This window comes from Crinia signifera, chromosome 4 (genome assembly GCF_055691185.1).
Source record: "Crinia signifera chromosome 4, ASM5569118v1, whole genome shotgun sequence".
In the NCBI taxonomy this organism is placed as follows: Eukaryota; Metazoa; Chordata; class Amphibia; order Anura; family Myobatrachidae; genus Crinia; species Crinia signifera.
This window is the reverse complement of record NC_139220.1, coordinates 306,607,643-306,630,651: the sequence shown is the minus strand read 5'-3', so window position 1 is coordinate 306,630,651 and position 23,009 is coordinate 306,607,643. Positions and strand designations below refer to the sequence as shown.

General features: G+C 44.9%; 1 protein-coding gene across 1 annotated transcript in view; it reads left to right on the top strand.

The window, feature by feature from the left end:
• The window catches only part of LOC146073313 (uncharacterized), a 31,729-nt gene that overhangs the window by 4,841 nt on the left and 3,879 nt on the right, over positions 1 to 23,009 (top strand). The window contains exon 2 of the mRNA XM_083180491.1: positions 6,941 to 7,638. Coding sequence (XP_083036617.1) covers positions 6,941 to 7,638 — 698 coding nt within the window. The remainder of the gene's footprint in view (positions 1 to 6,940; positions 7,639 to 23,009) is intronic.

Sequence of the window (23,009 nt, the reverse complement as noted above, 5' to 3'; positions counted from 1 at the left end):
CCTCTGACATACTAATTGAAATTTCTGTGAAAAGAATTTACTATATTTTTTATATAGCTCCTGTGGTATACCGTCGAGACACAGTGCCTTGCCACCGGGAATCGACGATATTGCCTCTTCCACCTCGAGGAGGGTCAGTGGACCATCTAGCATCTCCCTGGATTCCCTTGACATTCTATTTGTTTTGTTTTTTTATCTTTTTTGTCTTATGCACATCTCCCCGGCGGCAGCAGCCATCCCCGGCGGCTGGTATGAAATATAGGTGGCCGGGCTGATGATACTTCTTTAATATAGGCAGGCGGGCGGCTGTAATATAGGCGGGCCGGACATACTGGGTGCGGGGGCCGTATCCGGCCCGCGGGCCGGAGGTTCCCCACCCCTGCTTTAGCGCCTCAGTAATTTGGGGGGGGGGGAAGCTGCCCCCTAGCCCCCCCCCCGTTCCGGCGCCACTGATCAAGGTGCCTCTAAGGTAGGCTTTGAATACCCCCCAAATGTTCAAAGAACTTTTGCCAAGAGGTTTCTAATCTATCTCTACTGTTTCCTTGGAAAAAGGTATTCCCTTTCTGATCAGTATAGATACCCCTCGAGACGTGGATGTAAAGGGGGAGTGGTAGGCCCATCCAATCCAAGCTTTTTTGAGGGATAACAACTTGTTTCCCACCAGGTGTGTTTCTTGCAGGCATATTATGTCTAAGGCGTACTGTCGTATTTGTCGCATCACCAATGCTCTTTTAATTTTGATGTTCATCCCCCGTACATTCCATGACAGGAGGGAATATTTTATCGGCACCATATCAGCGTATGTGTGAATGGACCCTTCAAATTATAGATCTTCCCACCAATAATGTATACCATTAAATGTAATGCTGTTAACCTTATAGCCTCTACCCTACCCCTCCCCTCCCCCTCCCTGCATGCCTTCCTATCCTTCTGACATGCCTCTCCCCCTCCCAAGCCTGTCCCCCCTCCCATAACCCACATCCCCCTTCTCTCCGCCCCTTCTCTCCCCCTCCCCCCCCTTTTTTTTTTCTTTTTTTGGGGACAATATATATAATGACCACAAGCTGGGGGTCCTCCCCCACTCCTGTTTCTCTATGTTTGCTGCAAGTGAACCCTCCTTCTACCAAATGGTTAATTTATAATTGCCTTATGCCAAATGTTGTACCCCAGCAATTAATATATCATATACAGTTAAATTGCTTGATATGACAAGAAAGAAACCAAGAGAGAGGAGAAAAGTGGGGAAGAGAAAAAAAAAACACAGCCCTCAGGAGCGAGGGAAAAAAACATTCCTTTTCTCTTTCAGTACTAATATTCTGGGCAAAGTCCATTTTCCGAAAGTTCATTTACATATCGCCGTATTCTTAACTGGAATTCACCATGCACTTTGCTGGGAAATTACCATCTAACCAGCTTGCAGCCTCTTTAGGCGTATTAAAGAACTTTGTTGAGCCATCATGTACCACGCCGAGTTTTGCTGGGAACATCATTGAATATTGCAGGTCCAACTCTCTTAAACGTTTTTTAATAGAGTAGAACTGGGCCCTTTCCCATTGAACTTCTCCTGCATAATCCGGGAAGATGGATACCTTTATATTGTCCCAGGTCGGAGGGCCTTTATTTCTGCCCATTTTCAGTATTGTATACTGAATAGTGCAGAAGCTTAATAATAAAGGTGCGGGGCAGCGACCCTGGGGGGAGAGCTCTCATGGGTATTCTATGGGCTCTTTCCACCATAAAGAATTTGGAGAAGGCCCCCTGCCCGTAGGTGTCAATTAGCCATTTTTGTATAAACTGTTCAGGGTTTTGTCCTTCAGCTTTTTCTGGCAACCCCACAAATCTCAAATTGTTTCTGCGGAGGCGCCCCTCCATATCAGTCATTTTGGCGTTAATGGATTTTATTTGAGTGGCGATATCGTCCATCTTCCCTAATAAAGGAGTGATCACGTCCTCCAGAGCTGAGGTGCGATTTTCCACCTCCATTACCCATTCCCGGATCTGTTGTACTGTCTGCTTTATCAGATCTAGATCCTCCTGGACTTTTTCAATTTTATTGGTCAGGCGGCCTTCACTGGCAGCTAATGCGATAACACCTTTTGTATAGAGGCAACGCTCTGCTCTATAGGTTTTTCACCTTCAGGGGGGGTAAAAGGGTGGGAACTTTGTTGGAGTTACCGGGGGCCTTGCATAGTTTGCGAGGCAATTCGCAGCTGCCGCCAGGGGCGAATTTAGGGGTCAGGCCGCCCCTAGGCACAAAACTTTTGCCCCCCCCCCCAATTCTAACATATTCAGTACATGAGTACTACAAAACATGCGCATGTGCAAACCCCCAGAGCAAATGCCCTAGGCCAGTTTCACACTTGCCAGGGTGTTCACTCACTAGGGGGCATGCAGGGGTCCACCAAAAAAAAAAAAAAGTGTGCACTCCCATGAAAAAGCTGGGCGGACACCTGTGAACGCAGGTATGTCTGTGCCTCTTTGGGGTGGGTGACTAACATCGACAAATTTGGCAGTTAGTGAGCATCTGAAAAGTAAGTATAGACTTTTCAGAGCAAAGGCTAGAGAAATAATTCGATGGTGAGTGACTATCGAATAATTTCTCCTCACGGCCGTATGCGGGGGGATGTGTTAGCGTACACATCCACTGGCATGCTAGAGGTGACGGGGAGAGGGGGGGTATGGTGACGGAGCCACATAGAGGTTGGTGAGGGGGCAGGAGAAGGGTGAGGTGATGGGGGCAAAAGAGGGAGGGGGTAAGGTGACGGGATGAGAAGAGAGAGTGGGGAGAGGAGGCAGGTCTGCTCACCACCAGCATTGTCGGGTCTCCTGCTCCCTAATGGCAGGCTCTCCTGCTCCCCGGCCACCAATTGCATACTGCTCTCCACCGTCTCCGGCTGCATGCTGCGCCCCGGCCACCAGTCATCTCATGCTGCCTGGCTGATGACTGCCTCCTCCTGCTCCCAGGGCACCTCCTGCTCCCCGGCCACTGAGTGTCTTCTGATTCCCGGGCGGCTCCTTAGCCCCGGCCACCAGACGTCTGCTGCTCTGTGGGCGGCTCTTGCACCCCGGCCGTCGCGTCGGGCATCTACTCCTGGGAGCATATTTAAGATCACTGGCTGAGGTCTAGTGAACAACTCAGCCTCAGTGGTGTTGTCAGCGCACTGCGGGGGGCAGACAAAAGAGCAGTGCGCATTCAATAGTTAATAAAACGGGCAGGGTGCAGCGCCGCTTGTCACTACTGTTGCTGTCTGGTCACTCAGGTCACTCAGTCTGGACTGGACTGGTGGTGACTATTAACACAGTGACAGGCAGCCTGTCATGCCGCCCCTAATAGGTGCCGCCCCTAGGCCCGTGCCTCACGGGCCTAGTCATAAATCCGGCCCTGGCTGCCGCGTTTTGTGTTTTCCCCATTTTATTTTTGCCCCTTTTTTGTTTGTCTGGGGGGTAATACACAATAGAAGGAAGAGGGGGGGGGGAGATGTGGACCTGTGTCTGTAGTTAAATGGTTCAGAGCCACGTGGTTGTCATGCAGTATTAGCTAGAGTATATTTAGTATTCAAAAGTAAACAGCACAGAGATAATATTGTACTGTACTCACTCAGCCCTGTGGCAGGTGGCTCCAATCTGCTGCCACCACTCTCCACTGCCCTAACGTCCCCCAGGCTCTGGGTCCAACAAGATACTGGTCTCCCCTCGCTCCACTCCACTGTTTCCGCAGCCTGCAGTCTCCCCTGTACCCTTCCACTTGCTGCGGCTTGCTGCTGCTGCTGTGATGACGGAGCCGGCTCTCTCACAGCCGCTCCGTCACTCAGTCACTGAGCGACTCTTTCCGGCTCACTCGTCGGCGTCCGCCCGCACACTGCTCCCTCCAACCTCCGTCACTCATCCACTGTGCGGCTCCTTCCAGCTACCTCCCGAAACGCTCGTCGGCATCCACCCGGCATCCTCCTGCACACTGCTCGCTGCAGCATTCGGGACCCCCTCCTCCTCTGAGCTAGCGGCCATGCCAAGGTACCTGGAATTTAGCTCGGCACTGGGCAGGATTAGACAGGTTCACCGGGGGTAGCTGAATTTTAGCTGTTCAGGATATTGGAGCGTGCTCCCCATGGTCACGCCCCCTCAGTTTCAAACAGTTGTAATGGTACTTGTGGAGTATCATGGCTCCCACGATGGCCATCGCACATGAAAAAATTGCATCTCATAGCATGCGATTTGATCGCATGCGATCGCATGGGTTTTTTAACAGAAAAGCATCCAAATGCATTGAAATTAGTATCAAACATGTTCAATGGTCCCCAAATGTCATTTTTGAGGCTGTACCACCCCCACTATCAACGCGAACCCGAAGCGTGGCGAGCGCAGCGAGCCCGCGAGTGTCGGCAGTACGCGTCCTACGACCTTTTCATACCCCCACTATCCACGTCGGCGTGGAGTTGAGAATAGAAAGTGTGCCCGAAGCGTGGCGTCCCCTCGCGGGCTTCACAGGTGTCCGCGTCCCCTCGCCACACTTTCTATTCACAACTCCACACCGACGTGGATAGTGGGGGTATGAAAAGGTCGTAGGACGCATACCGCCACCCCTCGCGGGCTCGCTGCGCTCGCCACGCTTCCGGTTCGCATTGATAGTGGGGGTGGTACAGCCTCAAAAATGACATTTGGGGGCCATTGAACATGTTTGATACTAATTTTCAATGCATTTGGATGCTTTTCTGTTAAAAAACACATGTTAAAAACTGTAAAAACGGCAAAAATCACATGCCATCGCATGCCATCACATGCCACTATATATGGCATGTGATGGCATGCAATGGGAGTCGTGATAATCCACAAGTACCGTTGTAATTTTATTTGTTTCTACCAATCCATAAATAAAATTAAATTAAAATTGGACATTCAGATTATGTTTGTGTTGTTCCAATAGTGATGGTGTAATATAAGTTATTAGTGAAAGTATAATATAAAGAGTATTTCAAGCATCATTGCAAGCAGCAGTGTCTTCATTTAACATTTGATCTGGTTTTCTATATATAAATGTCTATTTCTATTATAGTTTAGCACTGAATCATTGTGAGGTTCCTACTGACTTTCTGCTGACTGGCTGCCCAGACAATAGGTGACTCCTAAACAAAGATCCTTTGGTGACATAACAGGATGCCAGAGGCTGTTGTGATCTAATTACTATACAAGGTGTTACCCTGCCAGGGTGTAATTAGCATTTCCCATTGTAGTAAGTGACTTTAGGAATATTTACACCTCATTTACAAGACAAGGAGCTGGGCAGGAGGAGCTGCTGTGGTGAATGACTGTATACTAATGTTATGTGCCCCTAATTTACATGTCACCTCTCAGTGTGAGAATTCCTGCAGGGCATCCTGGGAACTACTGGGGAGAGATGGGGAGGAGTGACTATAAATAGGCTGTATCAGGCCACTGGGAGCTGATGGAGGAGCTGCTGGATCAGTTACTGGTTGGAGAGCTGGGAGGACGGAGGAGTAAGAGAGAGACAGAGGAAGGATCCCCAGAGTAAGGTAATTATATTATACATAAGATTATACTGATACATAATCAAATGTGTGCAGATAGGTTCTTATCATATATAATTAAAGCGTTTTACTTTAACAATGGTTACATATAATGCTATAATCGTATAATTATATATGGAAGGGTATCCTACTGTTAACATTATAGTCTACATTTTTATATTATCTGTAAATATTGTATTTAAAAATAAATATAATTTTTTTTACACTGAACAACATATGACACCACATTAGCCAGATATGTAGCAGCTGGGATAATTAAGTTGTTGCATAATCTTAGTAAATAACCTTGCACCCCCTGCCCACATGTATAACACTTACTTCTCCAACATCCCATATTACCGCTGCAGCACCAGATCACAGCACTTGGGGAATTGTGCAGCAGCTGTATACACAGATATATACACTATAGAGTAGTCTCCAGGTACAAGAAGCAGCAGCCATGTTCCTGGAGACTGGCACATGTGCTGTAGACTCTGGCACAATGTCAGTTTCTAATTTACTCAGGGCTGGGTTTACAAGTAGGCAGCTGCCTAGGGCAGAAGGATTGGGGGGCATTGACTCTGCCTTTCATAAAATTAAGTATTTGTGTAACAACGGCTTAATGCAGGTGATTGCTGTCAGGGGCAAACACAGGATTTTCATGGGGGGTTTCTGTACATGCACAAATCTATATATACAGACACATACCTCCCAACTGTCCCATTTTTTTTTGCGGGACCTTCCCATTGTTTAGGGACAGTCTCCCGTGCCTCCCAGGGCCAGCAGTGTCCCACGTAGGGGGGGGGGGGGGGGAGTTGGGAATCCTCCCAGCTTGCAAGCTCACAGCATCTATTCCCTTCTGGCTGGGGGGACAACAGCAATGCAGAGGGCAAAACCTGGGGGTGTGGCCTGAGGCCACAGCATCCCTGCAAGGCCATGCCCCCTTTTCACTCTTCCGAGCCACCAGAAGTTGGGAGGTGTGCAGGCACACACTTTTGTACTTTTATATACACACAGATACACACACACCATGTTCAATATATAAAGTAATACTAATACTGTAATAGTAGAATTACCTGTTACCTACAGCTATTTTTTTTCTTGCAGCACAAATAAGTAATTGGATTTTCATTTGGAAGACATTTTGGAAAGCAACACAGATAAATCCACCAGACATCATTTTTCTACCTCTGGAGGATTCCCAAAAGCTATTCTCTGTATAGTAGAAACCTTCTACAGCTTATTTGTTTTTGATCTATTACATGATGAGTCTGAAAGGAGAGAGACCACATCTGTGCTCTGAGTGTGACAAATGCTTTACATGTAAATCACAGCTTCTCATCCATCAGAGGAGTCACACAGGAGAGAGACCACATCTGTGCTCTGAGTGTGACAAACGCTTTACATGTAAATCACAGCTTCTCATCCATCAGAGGAGTCACACAGGAGAGAGACCACATCTGTGCTCTGAGTGTGACAAATGCTTTACATATAAATCAGCGCTTCTCAGACATCAGAGGAGTCACACAGGAGAGAGACCACATCTGTGCTCTGAGTGTGACAAACGCTTTACATGTAAATCAGAGCTTCTCATCCATCAGAGGAGTCACACAGGAGAGAGACCATTTACATGTTCTGAATGCAGCAAGTGTTTTACACAGAGGTGTGAACTGATTAGACATCACAAGATTCACACAGGAGAGAAACCATTTAGTTGCTCAGAATGCAGCAAGTGTTTTACAGAAAAGTCAAATCTAGTTATACATCAGAGGAGTCACACAGGAGAGAAACCATTTAAATGTTCTGAATGTAGCAAGTGCTTTACACAGAGAGACAACCTTGTTAGACATCAGAGGAGTCACACTGGAGAGAAACCATTTAGTTGCTCAGAGTGCAGCAAGTGTTTTACACATAAGCATCATCTAGTTACACATCAGAGGAGTCACACAGGAGAGAAACCATTTAAATGTTCTCAATGTAGCAAGTGCTTTACACAGAGAAACAACCTTGTTATACATCAGAGGAGTCACACAGGAGAGAAACCATTTAGTTGCTCAGAGTGCAGCAAGTGTTTTACACATAAGCATCATCTAGTTACACATCAGAAAATTCACACTAGATAGAATTAATTTATATGCTCTGTATCTTGTCACTGTTTCTCAAGATCCCTTGAATCACCGAGATGGCTACCTCCTAACTGTCCCACTTTCCTCGGGGCTGATTATGCTCAGGAGGGGGGACCCCACACAATTTTATTTTCATTTTTTAACACAAAATCACCCATTTCCTCATATTCGCACATTTTCATCAGTAAAAATCGCACATGTCCTCAAAATCGCAAGTTTTCATGACTAAATATTACAAATTTTTGCACTTTATCAGAATTTTTTCCCTGGAGTTTACATCCCATGAAATATGCAAATTTGCAGCAAAAAAAATATGATTTTAAAAAGTACGATAATGTGTGATTTTGGTAAGTGCCTAAAAATCGCAATTCATTAAAACTCGTCCCAAGGGTGACATTAAATGGGATGAGATTTTTAGTAAGGTCCGGAAATCTCACCTTATCGTATTTTTTTGTGTAGAATTTGACTATTTAATGGAATGCAAATTAGTGACTGAAAAATGTGATATGATGTAATTTTTTTAAGGTACCCATCAATATAATTATACCTCACATCATGGTAAATTATATGGTGATGTAAAAGTGTCCGTATAAAGGAGGGTTCTCAATGTGCATAACCTTTCAATTTATCAAAAATGCACACTCACATAAACGGCAGAATAGTGGGGACATATTTACCAATTTCAACATATTTACTAAGACATCACAACAACCGCTCCAACCACCACAACGGCCGCCAATGCTGGAGGATGAAGCCGGAATTATATTGGAGACAGTGGAGTCTTTGCATCATGTGGAGGAAGCAACACAGCCAGCCATCACACAAAGGCCACCAAGCATCCTGCCACTCCAACATATCCCACTTACCCAACCAGCCCCTACAGCCCCTACTGCAGATGAGCTGGCAAGGTCACTAGACACCTTCATACACAAGCAGGTGGGGTTCATGAGAAACCAGAAGTTTCCCAACAAATCCATAAGGTAGCCAACACTGTCTGATTAAGTGCTGGTGCACAAATACTTATGGCTGCCACTCTGGATACACGACTATCAGAAATCAGCCAGGGCTTAAGGGCCCAAACAGATTCACTAAGGACACTAAATGAAAGTGTCAATGCCCAAACCCAATCCATTATGGCCCAACCACGGCTTTGGTGCCTCTGCAGATACAACTCAGCACACAAACACAAAATATAATTGTTCCTGCTCCTTCTAGTATCAGCAGTGTATCCAGCACCACAATCAGTAGCTCCCCAACTACTCCCCTATGTAGGAGTGTCCAAACCAGGGGTGGTGTTGCCACAGGTGGAAAGGGGGTTTGTAGCAGGAGCCAGGCCAAAAAGCCTTAATTATGCTCCAAATGTATTGTTGTCTTTATTTTGCATACATTTATATTTTCAAATGAATCATACAATTGCAGTATTGTCAATAATGTATATGTGTACATGTTGATCAAGAGCATAAAAAAGTTTGGCTACTCTAACATGCATTTTCGTCTTTTTTTCATACCATTACATAATAATTATTGCTTTGAAATATGTTACACTTCACTAGCACTTATGTGAAGTTACAATACATGCACCAAAAACTATAACTACATTTTCAATGTTACGTTTGTTCACCATATTTAACAGTATGTATGCATCAAATCACACAACACATATGGCAATACTTCTTATGGGTGGGCGTTAATCCCCTAAACATTGGGGAAATTTAAAGTTTCACAGATAATTTACATTAATGGGGATATTCAATCACCGGCGAGCATCTCCCGTCAGGGAAGATGCCCGCCAGGCCCTATTCAGGGCTGTCTTCCTCAACAGCATTGAGCAGGGTATCTCACAAAACGAGCCCAACTTCACAAGCTGTTGGGCTCGTTCGGCCGAGAACTGCCGGGAAGTGACGAGCTGCCAGCTGCAGCTCACCTCTTCCTGGCTGCAACTTGTGGCCACGCCCTATTCACGCCCTATAACTATCGCTCAATATGGCTACAATACACATAGCTATCACATCAATGTTTGAATCTAGGCATGCTATCAGGTCTAAAGCTCACAGCAGACTGTGCTTTTATAGGTGAGCAGTTACCAACACACCTGTCACTAATCATCTAGGGAACTGGTTAACAAGCTATGCATTATCGGTTAAAACATGGTGCATGAGAGAATGTGACCACAATAAGACTAATTAAAAAAATTAATCTAATAAACAATATATACACTAAACATCGGCACTCACCTTTCCTAGTTTTGGGGTGCCCTATAGCTTGTGACCACATTGTTTAAACAGACATTGTAAGGGCTCTGCACACATTAAATTAACTGATAATAAATAGTGGAGATTTGGTTCATGAATTGATCAATGCATTTAAGCCTGCAGCCCCCGTCAAGGGACCCCACCTTTCTGCAGGTCCTAGCACTATTGCTCAATATGGCTACAATACACATAGCTATCACATCAATGTTTGAATCCAGGCATGCTATATGGTCTAAAGCTCACAGCAGACTGTGCTTTTATAGGTGAGCAGTTACTGTCACTAATCATCTAGGGAACTGGTTAACATAAGCTATGCATTATGGGATAAAACAGGGTGCATGAGAGAATGGGACCACAATAAGACTAAATAAAAAAAATAATCTAATGGGGGGCTGCAGGCTTAAATGCATTGATCAATTCATGAACCAAATGTCCACTATTTATTATCAGTTAATTTAGTGTGTGCAGAGCCCCTACAATGTCTGTTTAAATAATGTGGTCACAAGCCATAGGGCACCCCAAAACTAGGAAAGGTGAGTGCCGATGTTAAGTGTATATGTTGTTTATTAGATTATTTATTTTAATGTTTGTTTAATCTTGTTGTCTTTTGGCTTGAGAAAGGGGCACAGCCCCGAAACGTTGCCTGTATGCACAAATAAACCCATCTTGGTTTTGTTCACCACCACCTGAGTGCCGCCCGTCTCTGCTTCCCATATATATATATATATATATATATATATATATATATATATATATATATATATATATATATATATATTTATTCATGATGTAACATATATTCATGATGTAACATATATCATTCACAGGAGGATACTATATTATTTTATTACATCATTATATCATTAGTCAGGTTTGGAGGAAGATCTAATTTGATTCGGTAATAGTCGCTTTCAGATATATTCTAACAGATTGTCCGAACTATCATATTATGAAAAAATTGTTGTATGTCTTTTTTGGAGGAAAAAAGAAGGAGAGGAAGGAAAAGAAATATGAGTATACATATATATATATATATATATATATATCTAGAGAAATAAAGACGGGCGCTTCATAGTGCATAAATGTCGTTTTTTTTGAAAATTTATTCAGACATATAAAAACATGAAACATAGGAATGGGTAAACGTACCAACGGTGGCGGTTCTTAATCACCGCGGTCAAACAGCTTATGAGTGGTGCATGCAAGCACCCACAGACTGGAGCCGGTTACCATCCGTTCCCGGACATACAGCAAAACAGCAAGTGGTGGTGTTCTCCTGTGCTAGGCCACGCCCCTACGCGTTTCGTATCAACTTCGTCAGAGGGCTGGCCTAGCACTGGCTCACCGCCTCCTTATACCCACTCACACAGCTAATTAGAAATAAGCAGATTCACATGTGCAAACTCTGCAATAGCTTTAAAGCTATAAGACATATAGTGCCGTGCTGGGCATAAAATAAACAGTCAAGTTTAACTGTACTACATTTCTTTAAAAAGTACTAATCATGTACATAATTAGATAAAAATTTCATAGATAAAAATTTGGTTTATAAAAAGTAGTAAAAAAGAGAACACATTGTATAAAGAACCCTGATAAATAAATTGCATTAAGATAAACACTCCATGAGTACACAAAACTAATTGATAGAGAAGCCAAGATTGTATTCAATGCGCATACACATGCGGCAATAGCTAAAAATGAGTATATAAAAACACAAAAAGCCAAGATTGTATTCAAGATGCATACACATGCGGCAATAGCTAAGATCAGAAATGAGTCAGCGCAATACCAGATACAGAAAAAAAGGGGCATACACATGAGGAAATCATTCAATTCAAAAAGGGAGCAATTTCCAAACCTTCGTTAAGACCGACAGGACTTAGTGCATTTAGAGCGTATATCCAATACGACTCACGTTTGAGGAGCAATTTGTCTTTATTGCCTCCTCTTATATCTAGCTTAATTTGCTCTAAAGCCATAAATTGCATGCCTGTTGGATCACTATTGTGGCACCTTTCAAAGTGGCGAGGAACACTATGATTGGACACTTTATTTTTAATGTTGCGATAGTGTTCAAGAATTCTGATCTTGAGAACACGTTTGGTTTGTCCAACATATTTTTTCCCGCATGGACAAATCAAAAGATAAACTGTATACACCGAATTACAGTTTAAAAAGCTGTCAACAATCCGCTCTTTGCCACTTCTATCAATTATGGATTTTGTGCCTTTCATACCAAATTGGCACATCTTACATCGGCCACATGTATAAAAACCTTTCAGTGGCATGGCTAGAGATAGTGACTGTGATACACTGGTTGAAATATTAGTGCCAGATAAATTGCTGGAAAGCCGGTTGGTCGCGGCATTTTCAATCGCTAGGAGACTAGGGGACAGTTTGGTTCGCAGAGTTTTGGCTCGCCTAAAAACTAACTCTGGGCGATCCCCCAGGGCTTTACCCAAAATGGGGTCCATCTTAATGATGGGCCAATGTTTATTCAGGATGGTTCTTATCTCATTGCTTCTGACATTGAATTGGGTCGTGAATGGGCAATATATGGATTTTTTCTCTGTTTTTTGGCGATATTGTATAATCTGCCCTCTGTCCATAACACGACATTTTTCTCTCGCATCATCTATCAGTTGCAATGGATAACCCTTTTCCCTAAACCGAGCACAGTATATTTCTGCTTGCTCCTCAAATTGTTGCAATGTGGAACAGTTACGCCGAACTCTAAGAAGTTGTGAGTATGGCAAATTGGACTTCCATTTTGTCAAATGGCAACTGGTAAACTCCAAATAATTGTTGCTGTCCACTTTCTTAATAAAGGTACATGTGTCAACTTCTTTAGACCCCTCCTTGGAGGTTAATGTAAGGTCCAAGAATTCAATGCTTTTTTTTGCAAATTTAAATGTAAAACTTAGATTATAACTGTTGACATGAAGATACTCAATAAATTCCAAAAACAGTTCTTCAGGCCCCGCCCATATTAACACTATATCGTCAATATAGCGTTTATATACAGTCAGGTGTTCGGCATAGGGGTTATTGTTATAAATATGGGCCTCTTCCCACTCCCCGAGATAGAGGTTAGCGAACCCCGGGGCACAAATTGTGCCCATCGCCGTCCCACATGACTGTATAAAAAATTGACCCAGAAAAGTGAAATAATTATATTCCAGGACAAATTTTAAACATTTTAGAATAAAATGTCTCTTTTCTCTTGAGACCGTAACATCTCGTTCTAATACTGCAGCGATACAACTTAAACCTTTAGCATGGGGGATGGAGGTGTACAGGGAATTAATATCCACTGTACCCCAACTCCATCCATCCTCCCATTCCATGGTATCCACCAATTGTAAAACAGACATTGAGTCCTTAATATATGATTTTAACTGCGGCACATAGACATTTAAACATAGATCAACATATTCAGACAGTCGTGAGGTTAAGGAATCGATCCCCGAAACAATGGGGCGGCCAGGGGGTGCGGTCTGGTTCTTATGTATCTTAGGGAGATAATAGATGGTAGCAATGCGGGGTTGATCATTGTTTAAATAATCAAATTCTTGTTTAGTTATTACCCCATCCCTCAGACCTTCACACAGAATATCAGAAAGGTCCACTAGGAATTCCCTAGTGGGATCTTTTAAGAGGGGTCTGTATGAGACTGGGTCTCCCAAAAGTCTCATCATTTCATTAATGTAATCTTCCCTATTTAGAAGAACCAGACCGCCCCCCTTATCTGCTTGCTTAATAATTAGTTGTTTATTATCAAACAATTCTTTTAAAGCCTTATTTTCATCGATGGTTAGATTATGTTCCCTTATTTTGACATCCTCACGTAACTGCTCAAAATCATTTTTAACAAGTTGGAAAAACATGTCTATGTTTGGCCCACGAGATTCGACGGGATAAAAGGTGCTAGGCCTTTTTAATCCCGAAGTATTTAACTCTGAATTCTGTGTGGTCGACACTGAATCTTGTGTAGTCGACATGTTGACTTTTTTGTCGTTTTTCAAAAAATGACGCTTGAGTGTAAGGCGGCGTATATACAAATTTAAGTCCACATAAAGTGTGAACTTGTTTACCCCTGCAGCGGGTGAGAATGTGAGACCTTTTTTTAGAAGTTTTAATTGAGTATCTGTTAAATTAATATCGGACAAGTTAAATATACCTGTTACCTCATCTGCAACTAATTGAGGGTTCTCTTTTTGAAAATGGGTGGTCTTTCTCCCTCTTTTCCCCCTTCTTCTCGATTTCTTTTCCCCCAACGGTTGGGGGAGGAAGTCTCTCTTATCTGACTCCTCTGGCGCTGATCTAAAAAACTGGCAGAATCTGAGTTTCCAGATTGTCTAAGTGGCCAGAACCGATTGGTTGTGGTGGGCGGATTGGGGGTAGTTTCCAAACTGGAATCCCTTCTCCATGATTTATCTTTGGTAACTTTAACCCGGGCGTACGTATGGTAATGCGGCCGTGACGCACGTGTAGGGGGCGGACATATGACATCGCCGGATGTCAGCTGCCCGCCCAGATCCCTGCTTTTGCACGGAAAAATGTCCGTGTGGTCTGAGGTTGCGGGTGCTGGTGGATTCGGTCCTGCATTCGATGGTCTGCGACCATCGAATGATGGGGGAGGCGTATTCCGTGAAAATTACACGTGCGGTCCGTTCGGCCAGCTTCTTACCGCATATGGACGGAGTTGGCGATCCGTATGGAAGGCGGGGTTTCGCACGCACGGTCCTGGCCGCATAATCGGCTCTGGCCGCACCGATCAGAATAAGGGCCATTGTGATAAAGTACATTATTAATTTCATATTGTGTGATTAATATTTATCTGATATAAATCTGTTACTTGCCATAATTTATATATTAGTGAGAATCCACAAACCAGTTATACAGATTCAAACAGTTTTTTAAATTCAATCTTTATTTTTTCTCCCCCCCCAATACAAAACTTCTATTTAAAAAGTTAAGTAACAAGTTAAATAACATAAGAGTGTTTGGCTGTAAACTCATACAGTTAATTCCTGTACACAGACAGGTTATGGATACAAACACATTTAATCTCTGCTTAGTTTGTTTATTCTTCTGTGGTTTGTGGATCGGCGTCCCCAACCCCTTCGCCCTGATTGATTATGCTACCAGAAATGGAAGCTTTTATTTCAGTATGTACCGCTGGTTGTGTATAGATTCTTTCTCAATCAAACATGTGACTTAATGACGCAATTAGTCAAGTGCTACTTACGTTTGTGATGTGTCTTCCTCTTTTTTTTTTTTTATTCTGGATTTTTCTTTATACATGTGCTCATTAAATCTTTCATTGTGCTCACTACTGTATTTTGTGCTAATGTGATTGTGTTCTTATTGTCCATTTATATTGGTTACCAACCATACTTGCACGGTGAATAAAATACTATTTCTCTCTATTACTTATTATTTTAATTATTACTTTTCTATAGAATTATAATCTCTTTAATTGTGGTTATATGGGCGCTTGGGCCGAGACGCCTCACCCCAACCACATGCTTATGTACATTATGCGCTATTAACAGTCATACATCCTTTTATTGGTGTCCTACCCTAACCCCCCCCCCCCCCGGCCCTTAGGTTAACTTAAGTCAGTTATTTGCCCATTTAGTCAGGCAATTATTAATAGCTACTATTTTATGTGGGGTTGATCTGTACCCTCGTTCAGGTTCCTGTGTAGCCTAGGGTCCCTTTTTGGTCAATTGGCCACCATGGAGGCCGTCACTCTGTCCCATATTTTATGGAATTTCTGGACCGTGCCCCTAGCCATATGGATGTATCTCTCATGGTCCTTAGTGGCGTGTACCAATGCTAGCCATGCGTCTAAGCTGGGCCCCTCTTTTGCCATCCACTTTCTGGCAATGCATATCTTGGCCAGGGTGCATAGCTGTATCAGTAGTAGTTTATCGCCGTTACATAGTGATGTATTCTCTACTACGGCTAGGATACATGTGCGAGGGGTGCATTCATTTTTGGGTAGCTTCTATCACCCCTGTCCAGAATGCTGCCACCTTGGGGCATTCCCATAGTAGGTGCCAGAATGAACCCGTGTTAACTACACATTTCGGGCATCGAGTGCTTTTTGTACCCCCAAATTTGTACATTTGCTCTGGTGTTATATATATCCTATGGATTATAAACAATTGGACCTGTTGAAACTTGGCTTAATTTGTGGCTTTACGGATGTTACTCACTGCTTCCTCCCAATCCTCCTTTGTTATTCCCCCCCCAGATCCCTTTCCCACTTATCCTTCAATTCCACTAGCCCCTTATCATGTGATACCTGAGTCAGGGCCTTATAGAAGAAGGAGACCTCATGCCTTTGGGGAGATCTGATGACCAATTTCTTAGTTAACGATTCTTTTATGATGGGATTTATGTTTTCAAACTGAACTTCCAGGGCATGTCTTATCTGCAAATATCTGAAAAGATAGTTGTTTGGTAGCGAGAATGCAGTTTTCAAGGGCTGAAAAGTTCTCAGGTTCTCCTCCTCATATAACTGCCCTAATCCATTTATTCCTTTTTGTACCCACACTTCTTGTACCTGTAATTCTCTCAGTTCTAACAGATGGAGGGCATTGGGTACTTGTGTATTATCACGGCGCCCATCGCATCACATACCATAAGGCATACGATGGTGTGCAATGTGATGCGATACGATGTTAGCTGATGTTAAAAAAATTTTAATTGTATACCATCGAATTGTATGCCATTGTATGGCATATACAATGGTATAAAAATTTAAATTGTATAAGAACCCTAATGGGTGTTTTCAATGTTAAATGTGCCCCTTATAAGATAAATAATTGTATAAACATCGTAATAGGTTCTTACAATGTTAAAAGCACCCCCACGCCACCCATACTTTCAACGCCAACCCGAAGCGCGAACCCGTGAGGGGCGGCGGTACCAGTCCTCCGACCTTTTCATACCCCCACTATCCACGTTGGTGTGGAGTTGAATTTATATAGTGTGGCGAGCGCAGCGAGCCACCGAGCCCGAAGCGTGGCGAGTGGACGCAGAATACATGTGAAGTAATGCGCGTGCGCTTGCCACGCTTCAGGCTCGGTGGCTCACTGCGCTCGCCACACTATATAAAGTCAACTCCACGCCGACATGGATAGTGGGGGTATGAAAAGATTGGAGGACGCGTACTGCCGCCCCACTGTGCTCGCCACGCTTCGGGTTGGCGTTGATAGTGGAGGTGGCATGTGGGTGCACTTAACATTGTTAAGGCCCAAGGTTTAATTTTAGATTTTATGTATTCAATTTGGGGGTTTATATTGAGAGCTTTGAATTTTGATGTGTCCATAGAAACCCATATTCCAAGGTATTTGAATTCATCCACCCACTTCAGTGGTGTGGCTGTATCCAAAGCTGTAGGTCTATTTTCATTTAAGGATAAAATATGTTACTTGCTCCAGTTGATCCATAAGCCAAAGTATATGCCGAAGACATTAATCACCTCCAGAACCCAGAGCATTGCTATTTCATGATCCTGCAGGAATAAACAGAATGTCATCGGCATATAGAGCAATTTGGTCTTCTCTAGTACCTATTTTTAGACCCTGGAACGATGTACTTTCTCTAATCATGCCTGCCAGCGGCTCCATTGCTATGGTGAATAGAGCTGGCCACATTGGGCAGCCTTTACGGGTGCCTGGGGGAGATGTATTTATTAACAGACACCGTAGCTGATGGGGAAACATATAGCAGTCTCACTCAGTTTATAAAAACTGGGCAAATTCCTACCCATTCTAGAGCCTCCCATAGAAAACCCCATTCAGTTGTATCAAATGCCTTAGCAGCATCAAGAGAGACCACCACTGGGTTCCCTCCTATTTCCTGTGGGGTTTGGAGTTGGCCGTATAGCCTTCTCAAATAGGTTGTAGTTGACCTCCCAGGCATGAAGCCTGTTTGGTCTTCATGAATAATTTCCCCTATTACTCTATTTAATCTGGCTGATAAGATCTTAGCAAGAATTTTTATATCATTAGTCAGCAGGGAAATGGGTCTATGAGAGTCCATATTTTTGGGGTCTTTGTCTTTTTTCAGTAGAATTATAATTAGGGCCTCTGACATACTAATTGAAATTTCTGTGAAAAGAATTTACTATATTTTTTATATAGCTCCTGTGGTATACCGTCGAGACACAGTGCCTTGCCACCGGGAATCGACGATATTGCCTCTTCCACCTCGAGGAGGGTCAGTGGACCATCTAGCATCTCCCTGGATTCCCTTGACATTCTATTTGTTTTGTTTTTTTATCTTTTTTGTCTTATGCACATCTCCCCGGCGGCAGCAGCCATCCCCGGCGGCTGGTATGAAATATAGGTGGCCGGGCTGATGATACTTCTTTAATATAGGCAGGCGGGCGGCTGTAATATAGGCGGGCCGGACATACTGGGTGCGGGGGCCGTATCCGGCCCGCGGGCCGGAGGTTCCCCACCCCTGCTTTAGCGCCTCAGTAATTTGGGGGGGGGGGAAGCTGCCCCCTAGCCCCCCCCCCGTTCCGGCGCCACTGATCAAGGTGCCTCTAAGGTAGGCTTTGAATGCCCCCCAAATGTTCAAAGAACTTTTGCCAAGAGGTTTCTAATCTATCTCTACTGTTTCCTTGGAAAAAGGTATTCCCTTTCTGATCAGTATAGATACCCCTCGAGACGTGGATGTAAAGGGGGAGTGGTAGGCCCATCCAATCCAAGCTTTTTTGAGGGATAACAACTTGTTTCCCACCAGGTGTGTTTCTTGCAGGCATATTATGTCTAAGGCGTACTGTCGTATTTGTCGCATCACCAATGCTCTTTTAATTTTGATGTTCATCCCCCGTACATTCCATGACAGGAGGGAATATTTTATCGGCACCATATCAGCGTATGTGTGAATGGACCCTTCAAATTATAGATCTTCCCACCAATAATGTATACCATTAAATGTAATGCTGTTAACCTTATAGCCTCTACCCTACCCCTCCCCTCCCCCTCCCTGCATGCCTTCCTATCCTTCTGACATGCCTCTCCCCCTCCCAAGCCTGTCCCCCCTCCCATAACCCACATCCCCCTTCTCTCCGCCCCTTCTCTCCCCCTCCCCCCCCTTTTTTTTTCTTTTTTTGGGGACAATATATATAATGACCACAAGCTGGGGGTCCTCCCCCACTCCTGTTTCTCTATGTTTGCTGCAAGTGAACCCTCCTTCTACCAAATGGTTAATTTATAATTGCCTTATGCCAAATGTTGTACCCCAGCAATTAATATATCATATACAGTTAAATTGCTTGATATGACAAGAAAGAAACCAAGAGAGAGGAGAAAAGTGGGGAAGAGAAAAAAAAAACACAGCCCTCAGGAGCGAGGGAAAAAAAACATTCCTTTTCTCTTTCAGTACTAATATTCTGGGCAAAGTCCATTTTCCGAAAGTTCATTTACATATCGCCGTATTCTTAACTGGAATTCACCATGCACTTTGCTGGGAAATTACCATCTAACCAGCTTGCAGCCTCTTTAGGCGTATTAAAGAACTTTGTTGAGCCATCATGTACCACGCCGAGTTTTGCTGGGAACATCATTGAATATTGCAGGTCCAACTCTCTTAAACGTTTTTTAATAGAGTAGAACTGGGCCCTTTCCCATTGAACTTCTCCTGCATAATCCGGGAAGATGGATACCTTTATATTGTCCCAGGTCGGAGGGCCTTTATTTCTGCCCATTTTCAGTATTGTATACTGAATAGTGCAGAAGCTTAATAATAAAGGTGCGGGGCAGCGACCCTGGGGGGAGAGCTCTCATGGGTATTCTATGGGCTCTTTCCACCATAAAGAATTTGGAGAAGGCCCCCTGCCCGTAGGTGTCAATTAGCCATTTTTGTATAAACTGTTCAGGGTTTTGTCCTTCAGCTTTTTCTGGCAACCCCACAAATCTCAAATTGTTTCTGCGGAGGCGCCCCTCCATATCAGTCATTTTGGCGTTAATGGATTTTATTTGAGTGGCGATATCGTCCATCTTCCCTAATAAAGGAGTGATCACGTCCTCCAGAGCTGAGGTGCGATTTTCCACCTCCATTACCCATTCCCGGATCTGTTGTACTGTCTGCTTTATCAGATCTAGATCCTCCTGGACTTTTTCAATTTTATTGGTCAGGCGGCCTTCACTGGCAGCTAATGCGATAACACCTTTTGTATAGAGGCAACGCTCTGCTCTATAGGTTTTTCACCTTCAGGGGGGGTAAAAGGGTGGGAACTTTGTTGGAGTTACCGGGGGCCTTGCATAGTTTGCGAGGCAATTCGCAGCTGCCGCCAGGGGCGAATTTAGGGGTCAGGCCGCCCCTAGGCACAAAACTTTTGCCCCCCCCCCCAATTCTAACATATTCAGTACATGAGTACTACAAAACATGCGCATGTGCAAACCCCCAGAGCAAATGCCCTAGGCCAGTTTCACACTTGCCAGGGTGTTCACTCACTAGGGGGCATGCAGGGGTCCACCAAAAAAAAAAAAAAGTGTGCACTCCCATGAAAAAGCTGGGCGGACACCTGTGAACGCAGGTATGTCTGTGCCTCTTTGGGGTGGGTGACTAACATCGACAAATTTGGCAGTTAGTGAGCATCTGAAAAGTAAGTATAGACTTTTCAGAGCAAAGGCTAGAGAAATAATTCGATGGTGAGTGACTATCGAATAATTTCTCCTCACGGCCGTATGCGGGGGGATGTGTTAGCGTACACATCCACTGGCATGCTAGAGGTGACGGGGAGAGGGGGGGTATGGTGACGGAGCCACATAGAGGTTGGTGAGGGGGCAGGAGAAGGGTGAGGTGATGGGGGCAAAAGAGGGAGGGGGTAAGGTGACGGGATGAGAAGAGAGAGTGGGGAGAGGAGGCAGGTCTGCTCACCACCAGCATTGTCGGGTCTCCTGCTCCCTAATGGCAGGCTCTCCTGCTCCCCGGCCACCAATTGCATACTGCTCTCCACCGTCTCCGGCTGCATGCTGCGCCCCGGCCACCAGTCATCTCATGCTGCCTGGCTGATGACTGCCTCCTCCTGCTCCCAGGGCAGCTCCTGCTCCCCGGCCACTGAGTGTCTTCTGATTCCCGGGCGGCTCCTTAGCCCCGGCCACCAGACGTCTGCTGCTCTGTGGGCGGCTCTTGCACCCCGGCCGTCGCGTCGGGCATCTACTCCTGGGAGCATATTTAAGATCACTGGCTGAGGTCTAGTGAACAACTCAGCCTCAGTGGTGTTGTCAGCGCACTGCGGGGGGCAGACAAAAGAGCAGTGCACATTCAATAGTTAATAAAACGGGCAGGGTGCAGCGCCGCTTGTCACTACTGTTGCTGTCTGGTCACTCAGGTCACTCAGTCTGGACTGGACTGGTGGTGACTATTAACACAGTGACAGGCAGCCTGTCATGCCGCCCCTAATAGGTGCCGCCCCTAGGCCCGTGCCTCACGGGCCTAGTCATAAATCCGGCCCTGGCTGCCGCGTTTTGTGTTTTCCCCATTTTATTTTTGCCCCTTTTTTGTTTGTCTGGGGGGGGTAATACACAATAGAAGGAAGGGGGGGGGAGATGTGGACCTGTGTCTGTAGTTAAATGGTTCAGAGCCACGTGGTTGTCATGCAGTATTAGCTAGAGTATATTTAGTATTCAAAAGTAAACAGCACAGAGATAATATTGTACTGTACTCACTCAGCCCTGTGGCAGGTGGCTCCAATCTGCTGCCGCCACTCTCCACTGCCCTAACGTCCCCCAGGCTCTGGGTCCAACAAGATACTGGTCTCCCCTCGCTCCACTCCACTGTTTCCGCAGCCTGCAGTCTCCCCTGTACCCTTCCACTTGCTGCGGCTTGCTGCTGTGATGACGGAGCCGGCTCTCTCACAGCCGCTCCGTCACTCAGTCACTGAGCGACTCTTTCCGGCTCACTCGTCGACGTCCGCCCGCACACTGCTCCCTCCAACCTCCGTCACTCATCCACTGTGCGGCTCCTTCCAGCTACCTCCCGAAACGCTCGTCGGCATCCACCCGGCATCCTCCTGCACACTGCTCGCTGCAGCATTCGGGACCCCCTCCTCCTCTGAGCTAGCGGCCATGCCAAGGTACCTGGAATTTAGCTCGGCACTGGGCAGGATTAGACAGGTTCACCGGGGGTAGCTGAATTTTAGCTGTTCAGGATATTGGAGCGTGCTCCCCATGGTCACGCCCCCTCAGTTTCAAACAGTTGTAATTGTACTTGTGGAGTATCATGGCTCCCACGATGGCCATCGCACATGAAAAAATTGCATCTCATAGCATGCGATTTGATCGCATTCGATCGCATGGGTTTTTTAACAGAAAAGCATCCAAATGCATTGAAATTAGTATCAAACATGTTCAATGGTCCCCAAATGTCATTTTTGAGGCTGTACCACCCCCACTATCAACGCGAACCCGAAGCGTGGCGAGCGCAGCGAGCCCGCGAGTGTCGGCAGTACGCGTCCTACGACCTTTTCATACCCCCACTATCCACGTCGGCGTGGAGTTGAGAATAGAAAGTGTGCCCGAAGCGTGGCGTCCCCTCGCGGGCTTCACAGGTGTCCGCGTCCCCTCGCCACACTTTCTATTCACAACTCCACACCGACGTGGATAGTGGGGGTATGAAAAGGTCGTAGGACGCATACCGCCACCCCTCGCGGGCTCGCTGCGCTCGCCACGCTTCCGGTTCGCATTGATAGTGGGGGTGGTACAGCCTCAAAAATGACATTTGGGGGCCATTGAACATGTTTGATACTAATTTTCAATGCATTTGGATGCTTTTCTGTTAAAAAACACATGTTAAAAACTGTAAAAACGGCAAAAATCACATGCCATCGCATGCCATCACATGCCACTATATATGGCATGTGATGGCATGCAATGGGAGTCGTGATAATCCACAAGTACCGTTGTAATTTTATTTGTTTCTACCAATCCATAAATAAAATTAAATTAAAATTGGACATTCAGATTATGTTTGTGTTGTTCCAATAGTGATGGTGTAATATAAGTTATTAGTGAAAGTATAATATAAAGAGTATTTCAAGCATCATTGCAAGCAGCAGTGTCTTCATTTAACATTTG